The 25,644-nt window shown below is 38.0% G+C and overlaps 3 protein-coding genes and 1 pseudogene across 3 annotated transcripts; 2 read left to right on the forward strand and 2 right to left on the reverse strand.

The window, feature by feature from the left end:
* Window positions 1-882: 882 nt before the first annotated feature.
* Window positions 883-2,227, reverse strand: LOC113773658 (annotated as a pseudogene).
* A 3,547-nt stretch (window positions 2,228-5,774) lies between these two features.
* On the forward strand, window positions 5,775-6,872 carry LOC113773669 (probable galacturonosyltransferase-like 4). Its single transcript, XM_027318300.1, has one exon. It carries the CDS (start codon window positions 5,775-5,777, stop codon window positions 6,870-6,872), a length of 1,098 nt encoding a protein of 365 aa, XP_027174101.1.
* Window positions 6,873-10,334: 3,462 nt separating this feature from the next.
* On the forward strand, window positions 10,335-12,430 carry LOC113783706 (BSD domain-containing protein 1). Its single transcript, XM_027329917.1, has one exon. It carries the CDS (start codon window positions 10,485-10,487, stop codon window positions 12,042-12,044), a length of 1,560 nt encoding a protein of 519 aa, XP_027185718.1. The 5' UTR covers window positions 10,335-10,484; the 3' UTR covers window positions 12,045-12,430.
* Window positions 12,431-13,129: 699 nt separating this feature from the next.
* LOC113766912 (RNA demethylase ALKBH10B) lies at window positions 13,130-19,523 on the reverse strand. Its single transcript, XM_027311103.1, has 7 exons — window positions 18,581-19,523; window positions 15,618-15,748; window positions 15,338-15,455; window positions 14,812-14,925; window positions 14,552-14,667; window positions 14,232-14,386; window positions 13,130-13,880 (listed from the first exon to the last, which is right to left on the reverse strand). Exons 1-7 carry the CDS (start codon window positions 19,188-19,190, stop codon window positions 13,409-13,411), a joined length of 1,716 nt encoding a protein of 571 aa, XP_027166904.1. The 5' UTR covers window positions 19,191-19,523; the 3' UTR covers window positions 13,130-13,408.
* Between the last annotated feature and the right edge of the window lie 6,121 nt (window positions 19,524-25,644).

Genomic DNA, 25,644 nt, shown 5'->3' on the forward strand with positions numbered 1-25,644 from the left:
ACTTGACGCATCGAATTGGCTCGAGTTTATATATTTTTATTTTTATATTATTAGTAGTCAAATTACATATATGTCTTTATTGTTTTTATTGTTAATTTGGCTAAAGTGTTAATTTATCTATTTTAAAATATCAATACAATATATAAAGGGGGAACTAGTAGGTCAACTCCAATGGTCACGAGAGAACTCTTAGAATTCTCTCAACTATCAAGATACGGCGTAGCATGACTTTATGTAACCTGGACATAACTTTCCTAAGTTGATTCTGATTCGAGCAAAAACTGAGATCATTTTATTCCCAAATGTATGCTTTTCCTGTCCGTTGCAGAATTAATCTGTCAATAGCTATATAGATGGATGTTCCCCTAAGCCTGAAGATTTCACGCACACGGAACAATAAGGAACTTTTTCGACCAACGGATTAGTCAGGGCAAAACCCTGGATACCGTGACAGGCAACCAAAAAAAAAAAAGGAACTTTTTCGTCTAGGGCAACAGCTTGGAATGCTTCAATGAATTGCTTCGATTTGACTATTAGATCTAAACAGATGGCCTATTTATTCTTCATGCAAGCACCATCCACCAAAAATCACTGAGAAGCAAGTCTGCAGACAGCAGACATAACCCACAAATACATGCATACACAAATAGGACGCTTCTTATGTCATGAAAGCAATTTGTCTTCATTGCCTTGGTCATTTGACACTAACAAATCTGTCGATGATTCAAAAAGATCTCAACGAAATACACGTCTAAACTAAAGTTAAAAGCAAAGACGACTGCAACAAAATGAATTTCCTCTCTCCCTCTCTCTCTCTGTCTCTCTCTTCAGGGAGATGGCTTTTGCCACCAATTACGGGCACATATAAATCAAACACTGATGTTAAACTTCAGCTTCGTTCTCAGCAACAATGACATAGAATTCAGCCCCAAGCATCTCATGTATATCAAGATTATGCAACCTGCTCAAATCAACTATCTCAGTTATCAGTGAAACGTAGAGTGGATAATACTCTGACAGCATTTGCTATTCTACATAAATGTTGCCCAATTAATCTCCAGTGATGTGTGACTTTGTTCTTGATCATCAGAACTCGCCGGACCACTTAAATTGGCATTCTCTTGCTCGGATTTGATCATTTGATCCGCTACCATGTCATCTTTGGCTTCAACATGTTCACCAACCCAAATGAATCCATTACAGCCGAGTATCAAGTCAACTCCATACAGGTCTAGGTGGTGGAAATGTTGTTTGCGCCTCTTTACCAGATAAGGGGGGATTCTGAGCAACTGACCTCTATGAAGCTGTTGAAAAAACCAAAAGGAAACAAAATGAGTAAGTTGAAAGTAATAAAAGTAAGTATAATAGGTGTAATGGTTTAGATCGAGAGGCTGAGGAAGGAGATTCGAGGTGTGGGTAATACCAATTGGACATGGAGATAGCAAAAACATTGATTAACTCCTCGAGACCCGAAACAATTCCTCTTTGAACACCTTAGCATTTTTTCAATGATCAGCACCAAGAATACATAAATTTCAAACCCAAGGATCACAGATACACCTTTCCATACTTCTGACTTCTTGCTTGTAGGTGTAGACTTCCATCATGTTGGAAACCACGGATTACAGCCTGAAACAGCACAATCTTTGCTAAATAATCTAAAACTTAGGTGCTCGAAGTATTAAGTTCTTGAGATCAAAGGTTCCTCAAAATTTAATGATTACTGGTAATTATTAAATTATAAGGGATTAATTTCCATATGTCAAAAGATTCAAATGTAAAAAAAAATTTGTGATGAAATTAAAGAAAAACAACAGGACATTCAAGTTGATTGCTTATTTATCTATTTATATTTATTTTTGTAGGGGGGAAGGGGGGGGGAGCTGGTGGTGGGGTTTGCAATTCTGGATCTCTATATGATATATCATGCAGCCTTGCGACAACAAATTCTGATACCAGCAGCACCAGAAAAGGTGTAGAATTGGTGGACTTACACAAACAACGTCATTCTCTTCAAATATACTGCGTATGTTGAGTTCATCAATAGCAGTTTGTCGCCTCTGGAGAAGATAATAATGAGATGAAGTAAAACTTTTGGATGAGATCGAATAGAACTCACACTGTCCAATTCAAAAACAAATTTATATTCCGTCTTCATGGACAACAAGTGGGCATTCCATGTCCTATCCTCAAGGATGACAATGTGCTCATCCAATCCCCTCCTCATGCAGCCCGAAAAAAAAAAAATTGAGTCATCTATGTAAGATGTGGAGCTCAAGTAAATAACTATTTCAGCAGAGTCTGGAATCGAAGCCAGTGTACGGACGTTATAAAATGAGAGATACTCTATCTACTAAATGGATTTAACAAAGATGGGGTCACTGGTTACTAAATAAATAAATAAAGACAGCAATTAGCAAAGACCACCAATGGATTTAACAAAGACTCGGTAGAGGGATTGGGTAATCAGTGGGTCACTGGTTGAACTGATGAATATTAATTTAATATTTATAAATATAAAATAGTAATTTTAATATACATAAAGTATATAATAAATACTTTTAGATACTAATTATTATACTTCGAAAGATGTATAATAAATATATAGATATTAATAGAAGATTTAATTTCATTTTATTGCACTTTTAAATAAATAAATAATATAGTCAAGTATAAAACAAAATTTATATCGCTTGTTTTAAAAAATATAGCATTATTTTTTCATTATTTTATTTTTTATCTAAAAACAAAGTAATTTTCTAACTAATCAAATATTATCAGTTTAAAAGTTAAGACCCACATTTTTTTATTAAAAAAAAAAAAGATAAATCGGATTAATTGAAAAATCGGACGGGCTTCCAAGTGAACTACCGAGTCAACCAGATTTAATCGGGTCAATTGTTTATTAGATCAAACTAGAGACCTGGCCCGATCTAACGTTCGAGTCACCGGGCCAATCGGTTCAACTGTCAGGCTGGATTTAATAACTATGAATATAAGGTTCCATCTAGTTTTCCATTTTTCCGTGTCAAGGTCGAGCTTAAGCCCTCTGCCGATACAGCCACACCAAGTGCCTGCCTTCTTCTTCTTACCATCTTAGCATTCATGCGCCAAGTACACGTCTTAGCATTCATGGATTTTTGTACACATTTTTGCATTCATGCGCTAAGTATCGTCAATGACGAGGAGAGAATTCATTCCTCTCCTTAGTCAAGGGTGCACTAGACATGCAAGAAAAGGACCTGTCCAACCTGTATAGTTACCTTTTGATTAATAAAAGTTTTTATCGTTAAAAAAAAAAAAACCTTTTTTTTCTTGCCAGCGTAATTTTTCTTTTTTTTAAAAATAATTAAAGTACCATATATGCCCTCGCTGGCCAGCCATGAGCCAACAACGAATTATCCCATCCTGTTTGCACTATGGGTCGGCTGACCCGCGGAGTGCAAGCTAAGCAAATTACAGAGGGGTGCTGTGGTGCGGGCCAATAGATCCATGCGAGGGTGAGATCAAGGTTTGACTTTTGGAGGTTAATTAGGCTCTAACAATACAGCCGACCTTTATGAACACATCTCTATTGCTGCCCGAGTAATTAATTAAAGAAAATCAATTGGCATTAACTGATTTCCCCCCTTTTTTGGGGTAAACCAAGCTGACTACCATTTGGATTTATATATCTACGAAAGGCTGCTTTTATTTTCGTTTCTAAATGCATCGATCTACAGTCCAAGGGATAGACTAATTAACTTCACCTGCGTGCTCAAGTGCATGGCATGAATTATACGCTCTACCCTTTCCGTTGAGGAAATTCACGGACCATTATAAACAGTTCAACTTCAAATGGGAGTATTTTATCTTTTTAGGTTTGGTTATGGAACCGTATACAGTAAAGAGCAACTTTGGTGGTGATTATTATTGGTTTTAACTCTCAACGAAAAGTCTCTGCTTTAACGATCTTAGTCGGCACTTCTAAAAGATCTTTAAGGATTGATCTTCTACACACTGTTAGTATATACACTTTTACCGTCAGAGCATAATACATAATTTGAATTTGAATTTGAAATCCAAATTTTTCATATCTGTCATACATTCAACCTTGATAATGTTTATACTATCAGTGCATATAAGATAAATTCAATAATAAATACTACTATATTATAATAGAATAGTAGAAAAAAAAAGAGGGGTCAAAAGAAATTGCCCATCCTAAAACAGTTTGGGAACTGATATTAAGAATACACTACTGAGTTATCGATTACAGATAGAATTTCCTAAACTTTTATAATATAAGATTGTGTGTATATATATATATATATATATATACTAATTATATAATACTAATTAGTGTGTACATATATATATAATACTAATTAGTAGTGATGAGTTGGGTGGTTTAGAGGAAGGGAGTATAAATGAGAGATCCCAAGTTCAAGTCCTCCTATTTACAAAAAAAAAAAAGAGTTAACTATTGACTACTAACTAGTTGATAAATTGGTAGAATTTTGTTGGAAAAAACACAGGGTTTGATGCAACAATATTTTTAGAAAAAGTTAAAATATTTTAACTTACTATTGGCATTTCAGATTTCGGATACTACCAAATTACCAGTTTTTCAGCCGCAATCCAATTACTAATATCCAATTTACTAAACTAAAATCTAGACAGTAATCAGATATTAGTCTTGAAAATTTGACTCTCAAACTCCCGAATTTTGGTTGAATTTTGTTGGAAAAAACACAGGGTTTGATGCAACAATTTTTTTAGAGAAAGTTAAAATTTTAACTTACTATTGACATTTCGGATTTCGGATACTACCAAATTACCAATTTTCCAGCTGAAATCCAATTTACTAAACTAATATTTGGAGAGTGATCAGATATTAATCTTGAAAATTCGACTCTCGAACTCCCGAATTTTTTTACCAAATTTTCGATTATTGGCAGATGAATACCTCTACCCCAACCCTTCCTCCCCCAAATACTTTGATTTTTTCCTTGGGTGCTAAAATACTACCATGCTTTTTTATTTGTGTCATCCTCTTTCTTTTGAATAAGAAGAGAGATACTGCGTCAGAACTAGTAATATGGTGGTAAGGATTGTCTGACCACTGACTTGTGCATATATATTAGTTATGAAAGATTTCAATAGTTTTTTTTTTTGGCTTTTTTGGGAAAATAAAGTTAAGAAAATATTTGAATAGAAGGGAACATAAAAATGTGAGCACGTAAATTCAAATGGTAAAATAGATGTCTGACCTGTGTGTATTTAAATGGTAAAACAAATGTTTAAAAAAATTTCTAGTGGTTTTTTTTTTTTTTTTTTGAGGAAAAGTTCTAGTGGTACAATTCTCCTAGTAACTTTTGGAAGCCGCAGAAACCAAAAGGAAATATGAAAAAAAAAAAAGGAAATAGATTAGTCCTTGACTTTGAGGAGTTTCCAAGTTATTTAGTGCAATACTCCATATTAAGGAAAGTAAAAGATCCATATAGAAATAGTGTAGTCCTTGACTATGAGGAGTAGTTTCGAAATTGTTTAATTTTTTGTAACAAGGAAATTAGGAAGAAAAGCGGCATGGGTTCCTGCGGGTAGAAGATCCTCCGAGGTTTGTTCATCTCCTCACAATCGATCACACCAACAAAGCTCCCTTCCCTCCTTCCCTTTTCCAGTCAGTCATTTCTGACCTCTCCTAAACCTTCTCTTAGCCAGCCTCCAATGGCTGCTTCCCCTCCTTTTTCTTGATTTTTTTTTATTAAACACCCGTAAGTGCCAAGAGCAGGATGAGAAGATTATGCTCTCTTCCGTTCCTCCTTGGCCTCCTGTCTCTCTTCCTTACCCTCCTCCACCCCTTCGCCACCACCACCACCTCTACCTCCGCCATTCCCTTAACCACCATCGCCACCGGCATCCGCCTTGGCATCGTACGCAAGCCGTTCGTCCCAGATGCCACCGTGTTTCGCGAAGCTCCGGCCTTCCGTAACGGGGAGACATGCGGAAGACCCTCCGGGGACGCCGAGCACATCCACATTGCCATGACCCTGGATGCTAATTATCTCAGAGGGACCATGGCTGCCGTGTTGTCCATCCTGCAACATTCGACGTGCCCCGAGAACGTCGTCTTCCACTTTCTTTGGGTGAGGCACGAAACCGAGGTGTATTCCAACATTAAATCTACCTTCCCTTACCTCAACTTCAAGGTGTATCGCTTCGATTCGAGCAGGGTTCGCGGGTTAATATCCAAGTCCGTTCGCCAAGCTCTAGACCAGCCCTTGAATTATGCACGTGTATATCTCGCAGAAATAATCCCCGCGGAGGTCAAGCGCGTTATCTATCTCGATTCTGATCTTGTCATGGTGGACGATGTTGGGAAGCTATGGGGCGTCGATTTGGAAGACAAGGTTTTGGCTGCACCCGAATATTGCCATGCAAACTTCACTAACTACTTTACGGAAGCATTTTGGGCTGACCCGGAGTTGCCCAAAATTTTTCAAGGGAGAGATCCTTGCTACTTTAATACGGGAGTGATGGTGGTGGATGCTGATAGGTGGAGACGAGGAAACTATACTCAGAAGGTTGAGGAGTGGATGGCAGTGCAGAAGCAAAAGAGAATCTACCGTTTGGGCTCTCTGCCGCCATTCTTGCTCGTCCTGGCCGGAAATATTAAGGCAGTTGATCACAGATGGAATCAGCACGGACTGGGCGGTGATAATATTGAAGGAAAATGCAGGAGTTTGCATCCCGGGCCCATCAGTTTATTGCATTGGAGCGGAAAGGGTAAGCCGTGGTTGAGACTGGACTCCAGGAAACCCTGCAACGTTGATCATCTATGGGCTCCTTACGATCTTTACCGCTCCTCAAAACATTCTTTTGAGGAATAGTGACAAGTGATGATTAGAGTTGTAATTCATTAATTCCTCGAGGGCTTGGATTTTGAGAGAAGGGGATGGGATATTAGTCGACAAAATTAGATATATAGTGATCAAATATCTGGAGAAAAAGACATTACTAAAAAAAAAGAAAAAAAGGTTTTACCAGCTAGTCTATGCGGGAGAAGTTACAACTATTACACAAAGTTTCTGACTTGAGTTTCTTGAATATATTTAGTCGATCGGCACAAATATTTTTGAACCAAAAAAAAAAAAGACACCCGAAAGAGAGAGGGGGGGGGGGGGGGGGGCTGAGAAGAAGATATTAGTAATGTACCTTTTCTTCAGTGAAGTTGTATTAAAAAATAAAAAAAAGCCATGTTGTCGAGAAATTGTTCATTTTGTCCAGGTACAGGATTCAAGTTTTCAACTTTGTCCCGTGCATGGAGGACATGAGCGAGACTGAAACTTCTATAATCAGTACTGTATGTTCTTTTTTTTGTTTTTCCGCGTATCACAAAGCTAGCTCGTCCAAAGTGCCAAAATTGTGGAAGGATGACCATTCTGTAGCCGTGAGATTGTCGTCCAGGATAAAGCGTAGCAGGAATGTTTGTAATTGTTTATTTTTCTTGGGGGTGGCAGGAATATGTGTAATTGTCTGTTTTTTCTTGGTTGGTTATTCCTTTTTTGTGGAACTTGTTTTCCCCATGAAGGGGAAAGCTGGTAGAATCCTGGCCGTAGTGTTAATGATGCTAGAGAAACGAGGATGCTTGATCGTACCTTTAGCATCAGGGACCATCACCAGATTTCTCATCTCTTATTTCTAAAGAAGCTAGCTAGTTGGGGCTGGTCCTAATTATTTCTTCATAAACAAGCTGGTCATAAAATCTCAGTGTAATCCCATCAAGAAGAGGCAGGTTCAATTTGGAATAAAAAGTCAAATCCCTCTCTTGTGAAGACGATAAGGACTTGAGGCATGAATCTTGCAACTTGTAATACCAGAATGTCGGTAGCATTATTCTGAGAGGTCAAGATTAATTAAAGGACTGATTGAGCCACATTAATTCATTAAAGAGGTTATCCACAAGTATTACCTGTCAAGTAATACACTATTACAGGGAGTTTCATCATTAATAAGAAATTGTCAACCAATGCACATTTACAGTGAAAACAATCAAATTAGGAATTAAAAGCCATCTATTTTCGGACGTTGGATGGAAAACCGGACCACAACTTTTTTAAGTGCATTGCTCAACTAATTAATTAAGTGTTGCGCTCAAGGCTTCAATGCTTGCCTCAAATTTTCCTTCCTGCTTCGAATGAAGGCATCCGCCTTTTCATTTATGTTGGATTCCGTCCTCTGCGGGAGTCTCTGATACAGTGCTGCCGTGTCTTGATTGTTTCCAGACGTAGTCGGTTGGTGGATTGGAATGTCTTTCGGCTCTTGCTTATTCTTCTTTCCTTTCTCTCCGTTGCCTGCACTTTCTCTAACAGGGATCATCCTCTTTAGGCCCGTCTCCGGAGCGGCCGGGGGTTGCTTTATCTCTCGGGGACCCTCATCTGGGACTGGGAATCCGGCATCAGAATTCTTTGGAGCTGATACTATCACCATTCTGCCATTTGTAGCCGTCGGGGCAGATTCAGGGTGTCTTCTTGGTTCTTTTCTTGTGACACCCTTTCGCACCAGCTTTCGATCATCATCATCTACAATCAGGCCATTTTGCTCCGGTGAAGCGTTCTCCAGCGTCTCGATATGCCTGAACTCGATTACAACTTCACCATTCGGGTTGGACAACCGCCTGACATTGGTGTTCTTCTTCACATGATTACTTATGGATGATGAACCTTCTTCAATAGGCACCTCGATCGACTCGCGTTCGAGGCCAAGGGCAACCCGCTTGATGCCTTGACTGCTGAGATGGTCAATGATGAAATTGAAGAAGCGGCGACAGACGCCCAGAGGCTGCATGTCGTCCCTCCCTTTCGCCATTTCATTAAGCTTCGCCCCTTGTTGGAGTCGTGAGACGCAAATTTGAAGAGATTAAAGGGTTGGTTATAGGTCAAATTAATTAACTGCAGGTTCCAAAAATGTGGCATGTGAAATGCATGAACGATTTGTGTATTCTATTCTTAGAAGATAGGGTAACTCAAAAAGAAAAGGTGAGAAGAGCGGGTTTCAATTGAATCATCCTTTTCACTTTTAAGAGAAAAGGAGGCTTTGTTCTGTCATGGGCCACCTTTGGCTTTATGTCAAAAGGAAAAATGGCAGCTGCAAGCTCACTGGGAAGAATATTGGTGTGCGTTGCTTGCATGTCTGCATCATCGTTATCTTTATCTAGAGAAATCATCGGAATATGTAGCTCTCTGCTAGCAGCGTCCATCCACTGCCCAGGGAAGTCCACAGTGCCGTACAAATGCAACAACTATTGGAGACAGAATTTTCAAAATTCTGTGACGCTTTATTCCTCGGTAGGGCCAAAGATAGATCACCAACACCGAAGCAAAGACCGTGACTTCCAGAGCTACTTCTACGCTGTAAAGACTGTGACCAAAGACGAACGTGGCACGCAGGTTTAGCATCAAATTTGTCATCTCAAATCATTTGACAAGGCCCCACCAATTGCTGAATGAGCTTCAACAATGGGATATGTTCCAGTTTTCACCTCCCTTGAATGATCACAGGCAATGGGACATGTCCCCATATTTTGGAACAAAAAATCGGAGATGGAATGGCAGAGGGATTCGACAGGTTGCATTGCCAAGACGAATAAGTGAGCTGTTGAGATTTATCAGCGTAATACGCAAGCAATTAATAGTATGTTTATACTACTTTCTTTTTTTTCTTCTTTTTTTTTGGTTTGGAGAATGATGGATTGAGTTATTTGGAAAAGGAAGTGTAAGTGAGAGATATCGAATTCAATAACGCATTGTTTAATAACGGAATTCAGCACTTAAATTTAATGGATAATAATGAATTGAGTTGTTCGGAAGGGAGTGTGAGCGTGTGAGCGAGAGATATAGAATTCACACTCTCACACTAATTAGGTCTTGTTTGATAATGCAATTCAGCATTTAAATTTAATGGATTCAGATCTTAATACACTCAAACATATTAGATTTAATACTTAGCAATTCAATAACTTGCTAAATTCAAAATTCAGATTTCAATTTTATCAAGCACACTTGCACGTTAGAAAAGAAAGAAAGGTTTACAAAAATACTCTGCTCTCATGTTTTTTCGGACGCTGTTCACACGAAGTTTTCGCCGGAAGTCAGCCTCCCACTCTCGAGAAGTCCAAAGCGATCTCCAGTGACTTTTGTTAGGCAGGCAAGACCAACTCCAGATTTTGTTTCTGTAAGCCCAGTCCAACGGCCCAACAGAGCCGTATATCAATGTGTTTTTTTTATTATTAAATTTAAATTTTGTTAGGAGTTCCACACACATTTACCTCAGTTGAAACATTTTTGTGCCCGATCTGAACGTGCAAGTCGTCTCTTTTTTTTTTTTTTGGTCGAAACGTTAGTTGTGCAAGTCGTCTCTCGCTCAATTCAATTCTTTCCAAACAAATTTAAAAAAATCCCTAACCTCCTCACTGGATTCTTACCTGATTCCCTGACATTATTATGAATTTCTTCAAATCCATTTTATCAGATGATCCGGACCCTCCGCATCCCCAGAAAACCCAGGAATCAGAACCCAATTCCCCACCACCCAGTTCATCTCAGGATTCTGACGAAGAAAGCGGAGTCGTTGCTAAGAGCCCCAATGCAAACTCCAACCCTAATTCATCACCTGTCGCGGGAACTAGTTCTACTACTAGTAGCGTCGGTGGATGGAGCTTCGGTGGCTTGATCAAGACCTTAGCCTCCCAATCGGAGTCGGTGCTCGAGACTTACCGTCGCGATTTGCAGGAGTTTGGTTCGGGTCTGAGGAAAGAATCTCAACTCTTCCGGGAAGTTGCCGGTCGAGCCGTCAGGGATCTCCCGGCTTCGATCGAGGTTGGCGCTTCGGTTGCTCATGGATCTCTGGAATCGGTCACCCACGCTATTGACGGCGTGATCAAATCCACGGCTGATATCATCTCCCACGGTAAAGACACTGTCATTTCATCCTCCGATGTTGAATCGGAAACACCTGATGCCAGTCGGGTCTCGGGTTCGGGTAGATACAGCTGGTTCGATGCTCAATTGAATGTCATTCAGGGTGATGTGAATACTTTCTCTGAAGAGCCTGAGGATTTGGAGGACTATGAGGAGTGGAAATCAGGATTTTCTCTGGACGAGAAGGGAGAGGAAGTTGAGGATTTGATTGGAGAAAATGGAGTCTTGGAGGGTGTTTACAGAAAAATGGTCCCTAATGTTGTTGATATTGAGACCTTCTGGTGTAGGTACTTTTATAGAGTCCATAAGCTTAAACAGCAAGAGAGGGTAAGAGCTCGTCTTGTGAAGAGAGCAATTTCGATTGATGATGAGGAAGAACTCTCTTGGGATGTAGATGACGATGTTGAAACTCAACTAGACAAGAACACGAAATCAAAAGGCCATGAATTGGAAAAGAAAGTATTGGGGGAACAAAATGCATCCGCTATTGTGGAACAAAAGAGCACTGGTGATGAAACTCAACTAGACAAGAACGCAAAATCAAAGGGACATGAATTGGAAGAGAAAGCATTGGGTGAACAAAACTCATCCTCTGTTGTGGAAGAAAAGAGTATTGGTGATGGAAAATTGAAGGTAAGTCCTGCAGCTGTTAGCAGAAATGTAGAAGATAAGTCCGCTGGTGATAATGTTGATGACAAAGCTAATGTAGTGGAGTTGAGGGAGGTAAGTTTGCCCGATGACAAGACACAGGTTGAAGAGAGTTCTCCTCAAGTGAAGAAAGAAGAGAAATTGGTGAAGGACGATGATAAGGGAGACTTGGATGGCAAGGTTGATCAGTCTGAAACCACTAAGCACAGTGATGTTTCAGTTGTGTCAAGGCAGCAGTCTGTGCACAGCAAGGAGGTGGTGGAGGAGGAGGAGGACATGGGGTGGGATGAGATTGAGGATATTGGAAGCGGTGATGAGAGGACAGCGTATTCCAACAATCAAGGTGGGAGCCCAAATAGAGCTGATGTGAGGAAGCGGCTGAGTGTGGCTGAAGTAGATGAAGACTTGAGTTGGGATATTGAAGAAGATGATTGACCTGTGAAAGTCGTCTGGCTGTAAAAGAAATGGATATGGAAGTTACAATGACCCTGTTAAAGCTCAAACCCGAGATAAGAGTCAAAAGCTGGAAAGTGTACGGGAACACCATAAGCATTTCCAAACTCATAACAACTAAACGTCAAGCATTTGGAACTGTCGAAGTTGATCAATTTGTTTGATTCTTTTCAAGATTTCTATATATTGTAACTTTTCAGTTTGACAGGGTGGAGAGTTCTCTATTACCTCGTTTATGAAACTGGAATTGTTTATGCCGCTATAAACCCCTGTTCAGTGAATCAAAGTGAGCGTGTTATAGTTTGTGATCGCCTTCTGTTTCATTTCTTGGACTATATCCTGCATTTAATTGAGTTTTTGATGGATCAGATGTGATTTAATTATCAGTTTTTGGGCATAATTTAGTAGCATTATACTGCACTGTGTTAAGGAAGAAATTTTCGGTTCTAGTTACTTCACCAATAAAGACCGGGTGTGGTTAGATTTTTGGTATGTTCAAAAGCAAGCTGCTTCATCAGTATTGGGTAAATCTGCAGCGCTACCACTTACAGTTGAGATGTTTGCATGCCTGAGAGCTGCTGTTTCACACTTTCACTGATAGAACTTATTGCAGTTCTGACAAATTCAGCTTCATTGTCTGTTGGGGAATTGAAAGGAACCAAAAGATTACCTAATAATTTTTTGTTCAAGCATTGTAGTCTTGCCTAATTATCCTAAATTCTCGTTTTTGTTTTACTAATAGTCATCTCATGGCAGTTTGGGCTGACTCTATATTCTCGAGCATCCTTTGTGATACGTGATAAATTTCTTTACAAGAGATGCTCTCTCTTTCAATTGTCAATTTCCTCAAGAGTGGTAGTGTGTCAGTATGGGCCAGTGGTAGTGCGATAACTGATGCAGCTTACTTCGACCGAACGACCACTGAAGCAGTGGAAGCATTATTACTACTCATATACCCCGTATAGATTGCACCAACCTTGAGTGGTTTACGCTTTAGATTGTAGAACGGGTATATTTGCACATGGAAGGCAAACCAGAAAGCACTGGTCAATCACAAAGCTCAAAAATTGTTCCAAAAGAGGAGGAAATGATATGTAATGAACAATTCCAACTATGCTCTAAATAGCTAACGGGCATACAAAATTCAGTCACTATTCAACCTAAACCACTTGAAACTAACTCTCGAGCCTACATTGATTTCGCAGCTGAGGAAGCGATTAACAAGCAACATCAAAGCCTGAGGAGTGCAAATACCTTAGCACCAGAGCCTCATTTTACAAGATACTAGCTCATTTAGACCATGACATAAACCACTTGAACAGATTTACGTTTTGAGCCAATTCCATTCACACACTAACGCGTGGATCAGAGTTGGTATCCGTTTTACATGCTTCAACAGGAGAAGGCAATGCTAGAAGCCGACCCTTTTGGGCACGTGGAGGAAGATGCTTGGCAGGTCTTCTTGATCCAACAGTCCATGGCAGGAAAACCCCTGTACCGCCGCGTGATACCCTTCTGGGGCTCACAACCATTGGACGCAAGGGAGCTAACATCACAACCGGGGTCCGCAAGGCACCCCACTTTGGAATCATGTCCATTGCCTCAAAGCCTGCATGCACTCCGTTCGCTGTTGGGTGTGGGGTTGGAACTCCTGGCTGCCATAGAGTCATGGCACTGGTTGGGGATGCCGTTGGCATTAAGGTGCTTTCTTCCTCCATGCGGACTTTGAAGAATGTGATGCTCACCCTCTTGTTTGGGGATGAGCACATAACATGTCTTGCAACGTCAGCACTGTTTGCTCTCATGACCACTAAAGACCTGTTGGATTTAAACAAATGAAGTTGCACTATAGTATCAGCTTTTGAGCGTAGGCTGTAATAAGAGAGTGAATTCTCTTAAAAGAAAGATATTTGAGAAAAAGAAAAAGAGATTGATGAGTAACAAGGGGTCTTGAATAGAATGCTGAAATATGTATCTAGCTCTCTCGAAGCCTTGGAAGTACCATCAAACATGAGGTTTTGTCCATACTATATTTTCCACTGTTCACTAAGCCACTAGTCGATCTTAATGTTGTCAGCATCCTCTCATATCCGAATGTCATGTTCACAAAGCAAATCTAAAATGAAAAATGAATTACCAGAACTCAAATTACTCTCATTAAGTACATACCCTTCTTTTACAGGAAGCATGAGTGGTCCTCTATAGTTGCCTTCATTGCCATTGACGAGAGTGCGACCAAAAGCCATTGTTGACTGCGACAGGAGGAGGGTGGAGATTGGCTGGTCCAGATGTGGCGGTTTAAGGAAAGGCTGCGAGTATTCACCCTGCGATGAACTAAATTAAATTAGAATTGATACCGAGATAATGCAAGCCTCACAACATGGGTTGTTTAATAGCGACTGCAACTTTCTCTTCTGACATAGCCAGTTAACCACCGCACTCTAGCAGATAATGAACACAAAATTATGATACAAGGCAAAGAAATATACCTCATCAAAGAAGTTGATGATGCAGCCATTTGGTCTTTTGTTATCTGATATAATATGCCATTGAATCAGGTGATCAACAACACCTTGGAGAAGAGCTGGAATTGGCTCAATATGGCCTGGAAATACATCAAATTTTCAGAGAGAGTGCAGAATATAAGCCCCCCAATGTGGTTAAGAATAAAAGATTCCTCAAGGATTAGAGGAGCATCCAGCATTAAACCTCATCAAGCAAGATATCTAACAGACATTGCATGTCTTACTCTTTGGACATTTACTTGTAGCTTCGTTTATTTGTCCAAAAACTGGAACCCCAAGCTGAATCATCTCTCTCTTGTTTCCTTTCATTTGCTGGTTGTACAGAATGAAGGTCTCTCCTGAACCAATTTCAATCGAGTCAGTCATCATTTCAATTTATACATACTTTCTGCAAACTAAAAGAATGACTTCGTCAAAAGGCAAATGATCAACTGAAAAATGACCAAGACGGTAGGAATTGAATCAGACGACCCCTATCACGCACGACAAAAATAGTAATTATGAGGTGTGAGCCTCAAGCTCCTGTTCACGTAACTCTATATATATATATATATTTCTGTTGACACAGGCAATAAACTGTGATCACATAGCCCCATAACAGGAAAAAAAAGGGAACAAAACCATAAAGTAAAATGAATTGCCCAAACCTGCTCCAAGCAAAACTACAGAGATGTCCTTTACTATCTCAAAACTGCGTCCGAAAAGGAAAACAAGTTTAACTATAAAAGCATCACGAATCACGGGGTCCACCTGAGAGTTCACCATTCTGGCCAGCAACCCGGATTTCATTCACGAAGTCATTCAACTTAGAGAGCTCAGTATCATTAAAGATGTCTTCATACAACTTCAGTCCTCTCACAACATTCACCTGTCACTCACAACAGAATCTCAGGTCAATAATTAAGGCAGCAGAGGATGAGATGAGATTTCAAGCTTACTTGATTACATCTACTCGTTTTTTTCAAATATATATATATATATATATATATATATATATTGAAACTGTGTGCCATCAAAAGAAAAAACTTGCCATGTGCCCTTTGAATGGCTCCCTGGCTACGAATCCTTTCGTAATCTTAATCTTCTCTCGACGTGCCTGACATTCTTCATGACGAGAACAAATATCACTATTTTCTAGTGACGGCGGCACTTCATGAGACCCTGCAGTTCAGTAGAGACTAACAGAACTATAGCACCTAGTCTTGTGACAGTAGAAAACAAAAGCAGAAACAGAGTATTGACATCTGAGAAATTTGGTGCTCGGGTAGTCGACAACCACAATAAGCTCGATGAAAATGTGCGTCATATTTGAGGAACTAAATAGCTTTACATGAATGGAGCAAAAGAATTGTGTTACGGGAATCGGACGGTAAATATAACAAATAGCTCTTGCTGTCAACAATGGATTGCGACTCCAGAAACAAGGAGGACACCATTTAAGAGAAGGCAAATGTGGTGGCGGGGCAGGACCCGATGAGTTTCTTTAACAGAGGAATCATTTATTAGTTACATCAATTAATGGATTTAAATCAAGACCTCTCTGATTTTGCCGAGCAAATACAATGATGACAAACACTTTCTTGGAATGAAGCAAGTGTACCAAATTGATATCTAACTTCGGCATTATGAAATTATTAAGGAAAAAAAAAATTCTCAGTTGATTATTCATTCAAAGCTACAGCAGAGAGCAAATTAAACAGGTTGTCAATCAATCAATCAATCAATGGTCAACACATGAAAGAGGTGCAAATTTCTTTGATGGCAAAGGAAAGGGATCTGATCCGTGGAACAATGGGACATCCTGCAGAGTGGAGATTAGAGGACCACCAATAACTCAGGTAATGAATGAGTCCCACATTCCACGAAAAAGAAAAAGGGGGTTTTCTTTTTGTGTGCGTGTGTGTGTGTGTGTTGGGGGAGGCTCGTATTCGCTGGCTTTACAACTACCCTTCTAGAGGAAACTTCACTCGACCATCCTTTCCCTTGATAATTGCTTGCTGAACAACAACGCACACTTTTTTTTTTTTTTTTGCCTAAAACGCCAGCAATAAAGTTCGAAATTTTGGTAAAAGGAAACACCATTATCCTGTCCCAATCACGAATGACACAAACATCAAACGATGTCCTTGCAAAAAGTTCTTTTACAAACATCAAACGAGAACACACGCAACAGAAGAGCAGAGCTGTCGTCCTCGTCGGTCCTCCTCCTCCATCACTGTTCACTGCCTGCCACATTGTGACAAAAAAAAACAAAAAAGAAAAATGAAAGCCCAACTACCAGTCTACTACCCCACTACTACTGCTGCTCCCGTTTTCCTCCTCCGCCATTCATTTCCCATTAACACTTCATTATTTTCCATACCTTGCTTGACATGGGACTCCTGTTTCTCCTTTGTCCAACTCAAGTAAATTACACCAACCACTACTACTACTGGCATTAACCGACCGTTAGAGTTGACTCCTCCATTGTCAATGATTTGAAACAAACAAACAAAAATACATTAGTATTCCACCTGGGGGATCCGGATCTTTGGAATTTAATTCCAAAACGATTAAAAAAGGAAACTCGAATAGCTTCTTCCTCTTGAGGCCAACCCGGCCAAGTCGTCAGGTGAATCCAACAGTTCGCAGCCGTGACGTGCGTTAGGGATCAGACGGCTGGGATCGCACGCCGCCCACCAATCCTCCGAGTCAAACCTTTTAATTTAATATTAATATTAATATGATCTCTCTCTCTCTCTCTCTCGCCCCTGCTCTCTCTCTCTCTCATATGAAAATATGATAAAGCTCCGTTTTCTTCTTCTTTCTTTTTTTGTTTCCCCCAATTAGTTCAAGCTCACCTTTCCCCAAAAGAATAACGATGAGTTTGCGGATCCCAATTACAACAGTTGCGACTACCTGCTTAATACTGCTCCCACTTTTCTTGAGTTGAGTAACGTTTTCAGCACAGCTTCTGTACAAGCCTTGATTCTCCAAACCGTACATCCCACTACAACATATAAAACCTCGAGCAATTTTTTATGATTATGAATATATCACCCGTCCTTTTCAACAATAATTTCCCATTCTGCACAGAAATACCCTACTCCTATTTATTTATTATGAAAAAAAAAAATTGAGAAGCGTCCGCAGAAAAGTTTTAAGAACGTGGAGATCTGTACTATTCGTAATCAAATTTCGACGGCCCAAACCAATGAACAATCACTGCACTCTCTCTCTCTCGTAGAAAATAAAATTACAATACTGAAACGAATATTCTACAAAATAATTTTTTTTAAAAAAAAAACATCATTCCTAAAAACTTTCACTGCGAAAACACAAAACAAAAATCATTTACTATTCAAGAAAGCTAAAATGAAAAAGGATCCCATAAAATTTTCTATTCTATCAAATGAATGAATAGAGATGGATGAGGTGAGTCCTTTCTTTTTTTTTTTTTTTTAAAAAAAAAAAAAAAGCCTGTTTTTGGTCAGAAACAGTCAGTAGTTTCCTTTTAAAAAAAAAAAAAACTTGAGCTCAGAAAAGGCTAAATTACGCGAACAGATGTATCTACGTAAACAACTCGACTCGAGAAACGGCGGATCCGACTATTAAGCTGCGAAGCTCTCTCAAACGCTCCGCTCTGCTCGTATATCGTCCATGAATTAAATGGACAAGTCTCGAAAAGCAGAAAAAAAATACTTAAGATTTTTGAGAACAGAGCGAAAGCTGCAGCCTTTTTAAACTTACTAAATAAACTACGAATTCCGTATGCTCGCGCCACATTCACACGCCAGACCCAGACTCAAGATAAGAGCAAAGAGTGAGGGGAAAAGAGACAGAAAGCAAAGGACTCCGGAATTTTCTGAAATAAAAAAAGAAAAAGATGACATTTTTATTCAAAGTTTTACCCGAGGAAGGCTCTCCGGGAGAAGAATTTTAGTCTTGTGAAAAAGGATGTTCTTAGAAATGCGTAGGAAAAGAAGGACAGATATGATGAAAAGTTGGACTTACCTGCATCGGTAATCTCACTTTCAGCAAGAGAATCATCTTTGGTAGAATCTTGTCCGTCACCTACTACCTCGCCGTTTCCATTTTCGTCACCGATTGATATCGTTTCCTCCTCCTCGGAAACAGGATTTTCACCAGCCTTTTCTTTTAACGGTATAGCGATATCCCCCGCCGCTGCCGCCACCTTGTTCATCTCTTCTTCTGCGTCCTTCTTCTTCTTCTTCTTCTTAGCCTCCGCCTCTCCCGCGATTCGCTCCCTCTCCATCATCTTGGTCGCGGCCACTTTCCGGAGCTCCAGCGCCACGTCGGCAATGGAATAGTATTTCTGCATCTGGAGAATCGGGATCCAGTTCAGCCTCCGCCTGTGGATGGCCGCAAACACCGACTCGTACTCCGACCCCCCGCCTCCCTCCAGCTGTTTCAGGTGGCTGCAGAGGGCATCAATGATGGCGTTGGCAGCCGCGAACTCTCCCCTGAACCAGGCTATGATGGCATCTTTAGCGTAGGCCTCCGGCATCACCCCTGGAGCCGGTTGCATCACTGTGGGCATCACCATTGGCCCCACCACCGGTACTCGATCGGACTGTGCAACTACGCCGGCCGCCGGCGGCATCTCCAATTGGCCTTTTTTCTTTTTCTTTTTTTTTTGTGTGTGTGTGTGTGTTTGTTTACTACTACTCTCTGTAGTCTCAGCTAGTCACCTTTCTTTTTGTATTATTATTGATTCTTAAACTATAAAGCTCAAAGGAATGCTGGTAGTAATATTTATCTCTGAAATGATCTACCTGTCGGCCTATATTTCGGGTTTTATAGGGAGCAAAAATAGCAATGAGTGGAATAATGAAAATGTTTGGCAGCAGAACTATGGCTGGCGCGGGTATAATATAGCAGTACCAAGAGAAAAAGCGGAGATGAAAGCGAGGGTTTGGTTTTGGCCTTTAGGGGGTTTTTGCCTTTTTGGTGGACTTAAAAACCAGTGCACCCGCATCCACCATTGTATGAGCTCCTTGTGTTATGAGGCACTACTGGTCTTTGGGGTTCGTGGGCCTGTGGGACCTCATTATGATGTGGCATCATCTGCGAAGAAAAGAATACTGACGTGTTAACTTATTTTAAGGTAACTGAGGAAGCTTCGCGTCTTGCGAACCTGGTTAGTATAAAATCACCGCTGAGCTCCCTTGCATTCTACTAACCTAATAAAATATTAATGATGGTGGTTAATCTGTTGTTCTGATTATGGGGAGGTAAAAGGTGGTAAGACTGTTCTGAACACCACAAAAGTCTATATAATCTCAACCAGATTAACAACTAATAATACGAGGGCAGTCCTGAAAGCTCCGTGGTTGAAGTTTACATTAAGTGATGGTATTCAAGAAGCGCCATCGTTGAAATCTACGTTATGCTTTTTTTTTTTTTACCCTACCTGTTTCAACAATCTAAATATTGGCTCGCTTAAGGGATAAAGATAAAAGTACACTGTGTAGCCATACGAAAAATATTTTTGAATACCATGCTATCTATTATCCATAGAGATATCAATCACAATTTAATTATAGTGATCGTACATTAATTTTGAACGGGTCTAAATGAGTATCCAATTAAATCAATTTAATTGACGGGTAGTAGTCGGTTGACTTGATTCACCTATTGTTATTCGTTTAAAAATAATTATATATTTAAACTCAATTTTTAGTGAGTGTTAAGCAAGTAAATTTGAATTTCTTACCAATTTAATAATAATAAAATACCATTGTTTTTTTTGTCAAACAACATGCGAAAAAACTAAGTAGAATTTGAGTGACTCATAAATGAATGATTGGATATACCTGTACCTATTTAGCAAATCAGTATAAATGGATACTTATTTATGCCCATTGATTTAAATATGTATAAATGGGTTAATTCAATTATACCTATTATTTAATTATAACCCATCCAAACCCACCACGAGTCCCCTATTTTTACACTTCTAATTTGCATGAGAGAGGCAAATCGCAAAGCTTTTTTTTTTTATTTTCCCTTGAACTATGGCTAGTGTTATTACATGCTAGAATATATCCCACGTGCACACTTTTGGAGTACAGGAAATAGAAGCCTAAAGCAAATGGGGACACAAATGCAATGGAAATGATATATGAGGAAATATAAGATGCTAATACATGGCACTACCAATCGAGATCGAGTTGGTAGGTTGGCATATTCCCCTAGCATGCTCTTGAAGATGAGAAGATTATATTTCATGTGCGTCTATGCTAGATCATTTCGGGTGGACCATGAAAGCTCGTGAGTAAAAGGTTTTAACACCCTTGATTGAATTGGGACTCGATGGTTTTGTCGAACACCAACAGTTCTAGTAGTTTGTCATTGATCTTATGAAATACCATTAATTGAACAATTAAGAATTTTATAATTTTATTTGAATTGTATTTAATATAAAATTAATAGATTCCATAATTTTATTTGAAACATTTTCATTGTACAAAGACCAATTACTAGATTTAACAAGCAATTTAACAGACAATGATAAAATTACTCGGTGAGAACTGTTACATGATCCATGCACAGTGGGGAACATAATCTCGTCTCTTTTGTGGGGCAAATAATTAAGGTGAGTGAAATCAAATTACTATTTAAATGAGAGGTTTCGAGTTCGAATCTTCTCACTTATACTATAAAAAAAAACTAAAAAGGGAAAATCGTCCAAAACGTCCCTCACATCTTGTAAAATGACTTTTTTCATCTCTCACTTTTAAAAGTGTAATTTTATGTCCCTTACATATTCACATCGGTCAAATTTAGTCCCTAACTAGGTTTCCAATCATTTTTTGGCTGGAATCCATCACGTGCAAAACACGTGATCATTTTTGAAGGGTAAATTTGTCAAATTATATTTTACATAATCTGATCTATAGTCCTCCACATTTTATAAAACAAATTTTTTCGTCCCTCACATTTTATAAAATGATTTTTTTCATCCCTCACATTTCACAAAATGAATTTCTCCATCCCTCACATTTCAAAAAATGAATTTTTCATTTCTCACTAATTATGTGTGTGAATACATTTTTTTTCAAACACATGTATATGTTTATTTGATTTTGCTTAATAATAATAGCATAAACACATGTATGTAATTGGGCCCAACTTGTGGGCTATCTTCTCTTTTTGTATGATTATGACTAATATTTACCAATAGAACCTTAATTTGCATATTCTTATTGTATTTTGACCAAAAATAGCTTTATTGGCCAATTTGACAATGAATGCAAGATTTTTACTAGCTAATACCAGATGAAATCAAATGATCACGTATAATATATGGTATTCGTATTGTTAAGTGAAATCAAATAGACACATACATATATTTATGCTATTCGTATTATTAAGCAAAATCAAATAGACATATACATGTGTTTAAACAAAATGTATTCACACACATTTTTTTTTTGGGTTTCCCTCACACACATAATTAGTGAGGGATGGAAATATTCATTTTTTGAAATGTGAGGGATGGAGAAATTCATTTTGTGAAATGTGAGGGATGAAAAAATCATTTTATAAAATATGAGGGACGAAAAAATTTGTTTTATAAAATGTGGAGGACTATAGATTAGATTATGTAAAATATAATTTGACAAATTTACCCTTCAAAAATGATCACGTGTCTTGCACGTGATGGATTCCAGCCAAAAAATGATTGAAAACCTAGTTAGGGACTAAATTTGACCGATGTGAATATGTAAGGGACATAAAATTACACTTTTAAAAGTGAGAGATGAAAAAAGTCATTTTACAAGATGTGAGGGACGTTTTGGACGATTTTCCCAACTAAAAAAATGTAGATTATGTTTATATTGGGGGAAGGGACAAGCTAGATGGTTCGAGGGGAGAGAGCCTAAATTAGAAATTTTGGGTTTAAATTCTTCCACTTACACTATAAAAAAAAGGTTTAAAAAATGTCGAGAGAAAGTCATTTCGTCCTAAAATACTCATTCTAACCTTTTCCGAAATCCCATCCCTTAAAAAGATATAGAAAAGGATTTTCCACCTTTATTTTAAAATGCCAAAACAATAGGATGTCAAATTTATTCTTAGATCACCATATCCTAAGCTATTTGTAAGCTAATTAATATTTGAATGTAATTTTTCATAACAATTCTTTTGTGTTTAAAATACTTTTTTTTAACTAGGAAATAAATGTTTTAAGATAATTAATTCTTTAATCGTGCAAGAATTTTTTATTTAAAAAATAGATTATAAAATTTTGAGTTCGTGTAATTATATCTTAAGTTACTATTTATATTTATTAAAGGATGCAAAACTTTAGTATAAAAATCTGAATTTTGGAAGGAATCAAATATTACAATTAAAGAATTTTGATATATCAATCATCATTTATTCTTCAAGTTAAATGTAAATAGACATATACTATTATAGAACAATTAAAATTTAAAAATTTAAAATATTATGTCCCATAAACTAATTCGGGGCAAATGGGTCAAATAGAATTTTAAGGACTCCAAGCGAGGCTAGTCCCTGCTGTTGAGGAATTAAAACCACAATTTAAGCAAACACTAATGCGTCATTAGGGGTGCCGTGGATGTATAGACTATAAGAAATCATGCTAGATTTTGCCACGGTTAATAGATGTTGTGGTCATTATTTTCCCTTCTCTCACATTTATCGGGTTAAGCCCCCAAAACGAAAACAGAAAAAGAGCCACCCATAATAATCCGTAGAAAAATACACGCAAAGATGATGCCATCATTCAGGCGCACCGTGCGGACAAGCCCTGAGCCATTTGTCATCAACCGTGCTAAATAGTCTCAAGTTTAGAACTGACCAAGGCAAAGCATTTCTCACCTCTCATGTCCTCCTCCAACTTCCCTTTACCTCTTCTCCCTTTGAAAATGCTTTCCTAAGGAGGGAGACTACACTTCCCTCCATGTTTCTCCTACGGATTCCCAAGGAGAATTTTCTATTCTACTAGCAGGGATTTCTATAGAGATTTTTGTTTTTTTATATTAGATTTGAAACTTTTTTAGATTCTGGATCTATTTTGACAGATCTCATGAGCAATTGTAACATGCATGGAAGGGAATTATAGCAATTTATCAGTTAAAAGACAATTTAGAAATTTTTTATAATTTTTAGATCTATTTATAATTTTTTGAATTTATTGTATCTATTAAATTGTTAGTGTATGTTTAATTTGCGGTGTTGGATGATTTCCAACAATTTATTAATGAAATTGGCTCTTTATCCAAAAAAAAAAAAAAAAAAAAGCGCCAAAGCATTTGTCAACACTAATTTTTAGAACAGTGTGTGGAAGTAACTTCCCAAGAATTAAAATCATAAAGAGAAACAGAGGGGGGGTTGTGTGAGTATAAACCACTCTAAAGTACTTGAGCTTTGACATCCTTATTGACTTGTGCCTACAGTTGCATTTGAGATTTGATGAAACCAACGACAAGAAATATCTCGTGCGTATGCTTGGCGTCAGCTACCTTATTTTACTTTATTGATGATACAAAATACTAATGCTCTATCTTCATCCACAAAAAAGGAAAAAAAAAAAAAAAAGGTTTATATTTGGCACGAGAGACGAATACTGCTGCAAGAGGGAGCCAGTTCATCAACATTCGTCACGTTTTTGGACGATAAAAATGAAAAAGTACCGTATCCGTATCCGTATCCGGGTCTTGGTCTTACCATTTCTGGTTAGTTAATCGTTATGTTGCTTTAATTGTAGTAATTTCTTTGTATTGATCCCATTAAAATAGGTCGAGTCGTTTGTAATTTTGTACTCTTATAAAAATAAATAAATAAATAAAAATGAAAAAGAAAGACTATGTACTTGAATCACAAATTAATAGTAGTAATTCGTCATTGATCAGTGAAGGAACGATGGAACCAATAAAAGAAGAAAACAGAGTAAAAACGCTGCAACCAGATTAAATTGACCATGGCATAATTTCCTCAGCCCCCATATCCGTCTTGTAAAAACACAATTATTCTACTCTCTCGAGGCCTCGACTAATCCATTCAACTAGTACCCCCAATCATATTAGAAATAATGCGGTCAAACTAGTATAAAAATGGTTCTAAACTCAATTATTAAAGACTAGTTTGGAGTTGCAGTAGTTTATTGAAAAACATTTCATCTAGTAGAGCTTTTAATTAAAGCACTTGTCCAGTGTTCAAGTATTTTAAAGTATTTTATTTGAATACATAGTTCAGTAAGTATTTATTGTCAAATGTATCTATCTCTTTATATAGTTTATCATATAGAATAAAATAATTAAATTTATTATTTAATTTTGAAATACAAAAACTAATTTGAAAGTATCAAATTTGAAATTTTGCTAAGAGTCCTTTTAACACAAAAATTTTAATTCCTAATTTTATGTGATAATATTCACCAAACACCTCACGAATACTTCTACGCCTACAAGAAAGGATTTGCTATTCTCGTTGTATCGGGTGCTAAATTGGCAACTAAAAGAGTTAAAATTACTGCGTATGTGCAGCAAATACTACGGTGTTGCGATTGAAAATTGGAAGTGCTTTAGGTAGTTGACAATTGTATGGACACCTGGTCACTTTGTGCAAGAACCGTCTGTCCCTACTAATACAAGACTGCAAGTTGTTCTTTTCTTCTCTTATTCTTTCAAGGGATAATATAAGAAACCTCCCTGCGGTTTTACTCAATATTACCTGGCACTTTTAAAGTTCTAAAAATATGACTTATCTCCCTTATTTTTGTTATTTGTGTAACAAAATTTTTAAAAGTCCTAACCTACCCTTTACTCGCTAAATAATAATATCTTTAAACCACTTTACTCACTTCAAGAAAACTATTACCTAACAAATAATATCTTGTATTACTACCACATTATAGTGTTATACCCCATAAAAATACAAATTTGAAAAGTAAAAAAAAGATATTTGAAAAGAAATACACTTGCACCAATTTAACTCTATATAGTTAAAGCCGATTTCTTATGAACTTTTAAAAAAAATTTTCAACACCTTCTCAGCTCTTGGCCAAACTAAGGGTGCAAATG

This window comes from Coffea eugenioides, chromosome 1 (genome assembly GCF_003713205.1).
Source record: "Coffea eugenioides isolate CCC68of chromosome 1, Ceug_1.0, whole genome shotgun sequence".
NCBI classification, from domain to species: Eukaryota; Viridiplantae; Streptophyta; class Magnoliopsida; order Gentianales; family Rubiaceae; genus Coffea; species Coffea eugenioides.

Coding starts and splice junctions, on each gene's coding strand:
- LOC113773669 (XM_027318300.1), top strand. CDS start 5,775: ATGAGAAGATTATGCTCTCTTCCGTTCCTCCTTGGCCTCCTGTCTCTC.
- LOC113783706 (XM_027329917.1), top strand. CDS start 10,485: ATGAATTTCTTCAAATCCATTTTATCAGATGATCCGGACCCTCCGCAT.
- LOC113766912 (XM_027311103.1), bottom strand. CDS start 19,190: ATGCCGCCGGCGGCCGGCGTAGTTGCACAGTCCGATCGAGTACCGGTG. Junction 15,456..15,617: donor AGCCATTCAAAGGGCACATG/GCAAGTTTTTTC, acceptor TGTGAGTGACAG/GTGAATGTTGTGAGAGGACT. Junction 14,387..14,551: donor TCATCAACTTCTTTGATGAG/GTATATTTCTTT, acceptor AGTTCATCGCAG/GGTGAATACTCGCAGCCTTT.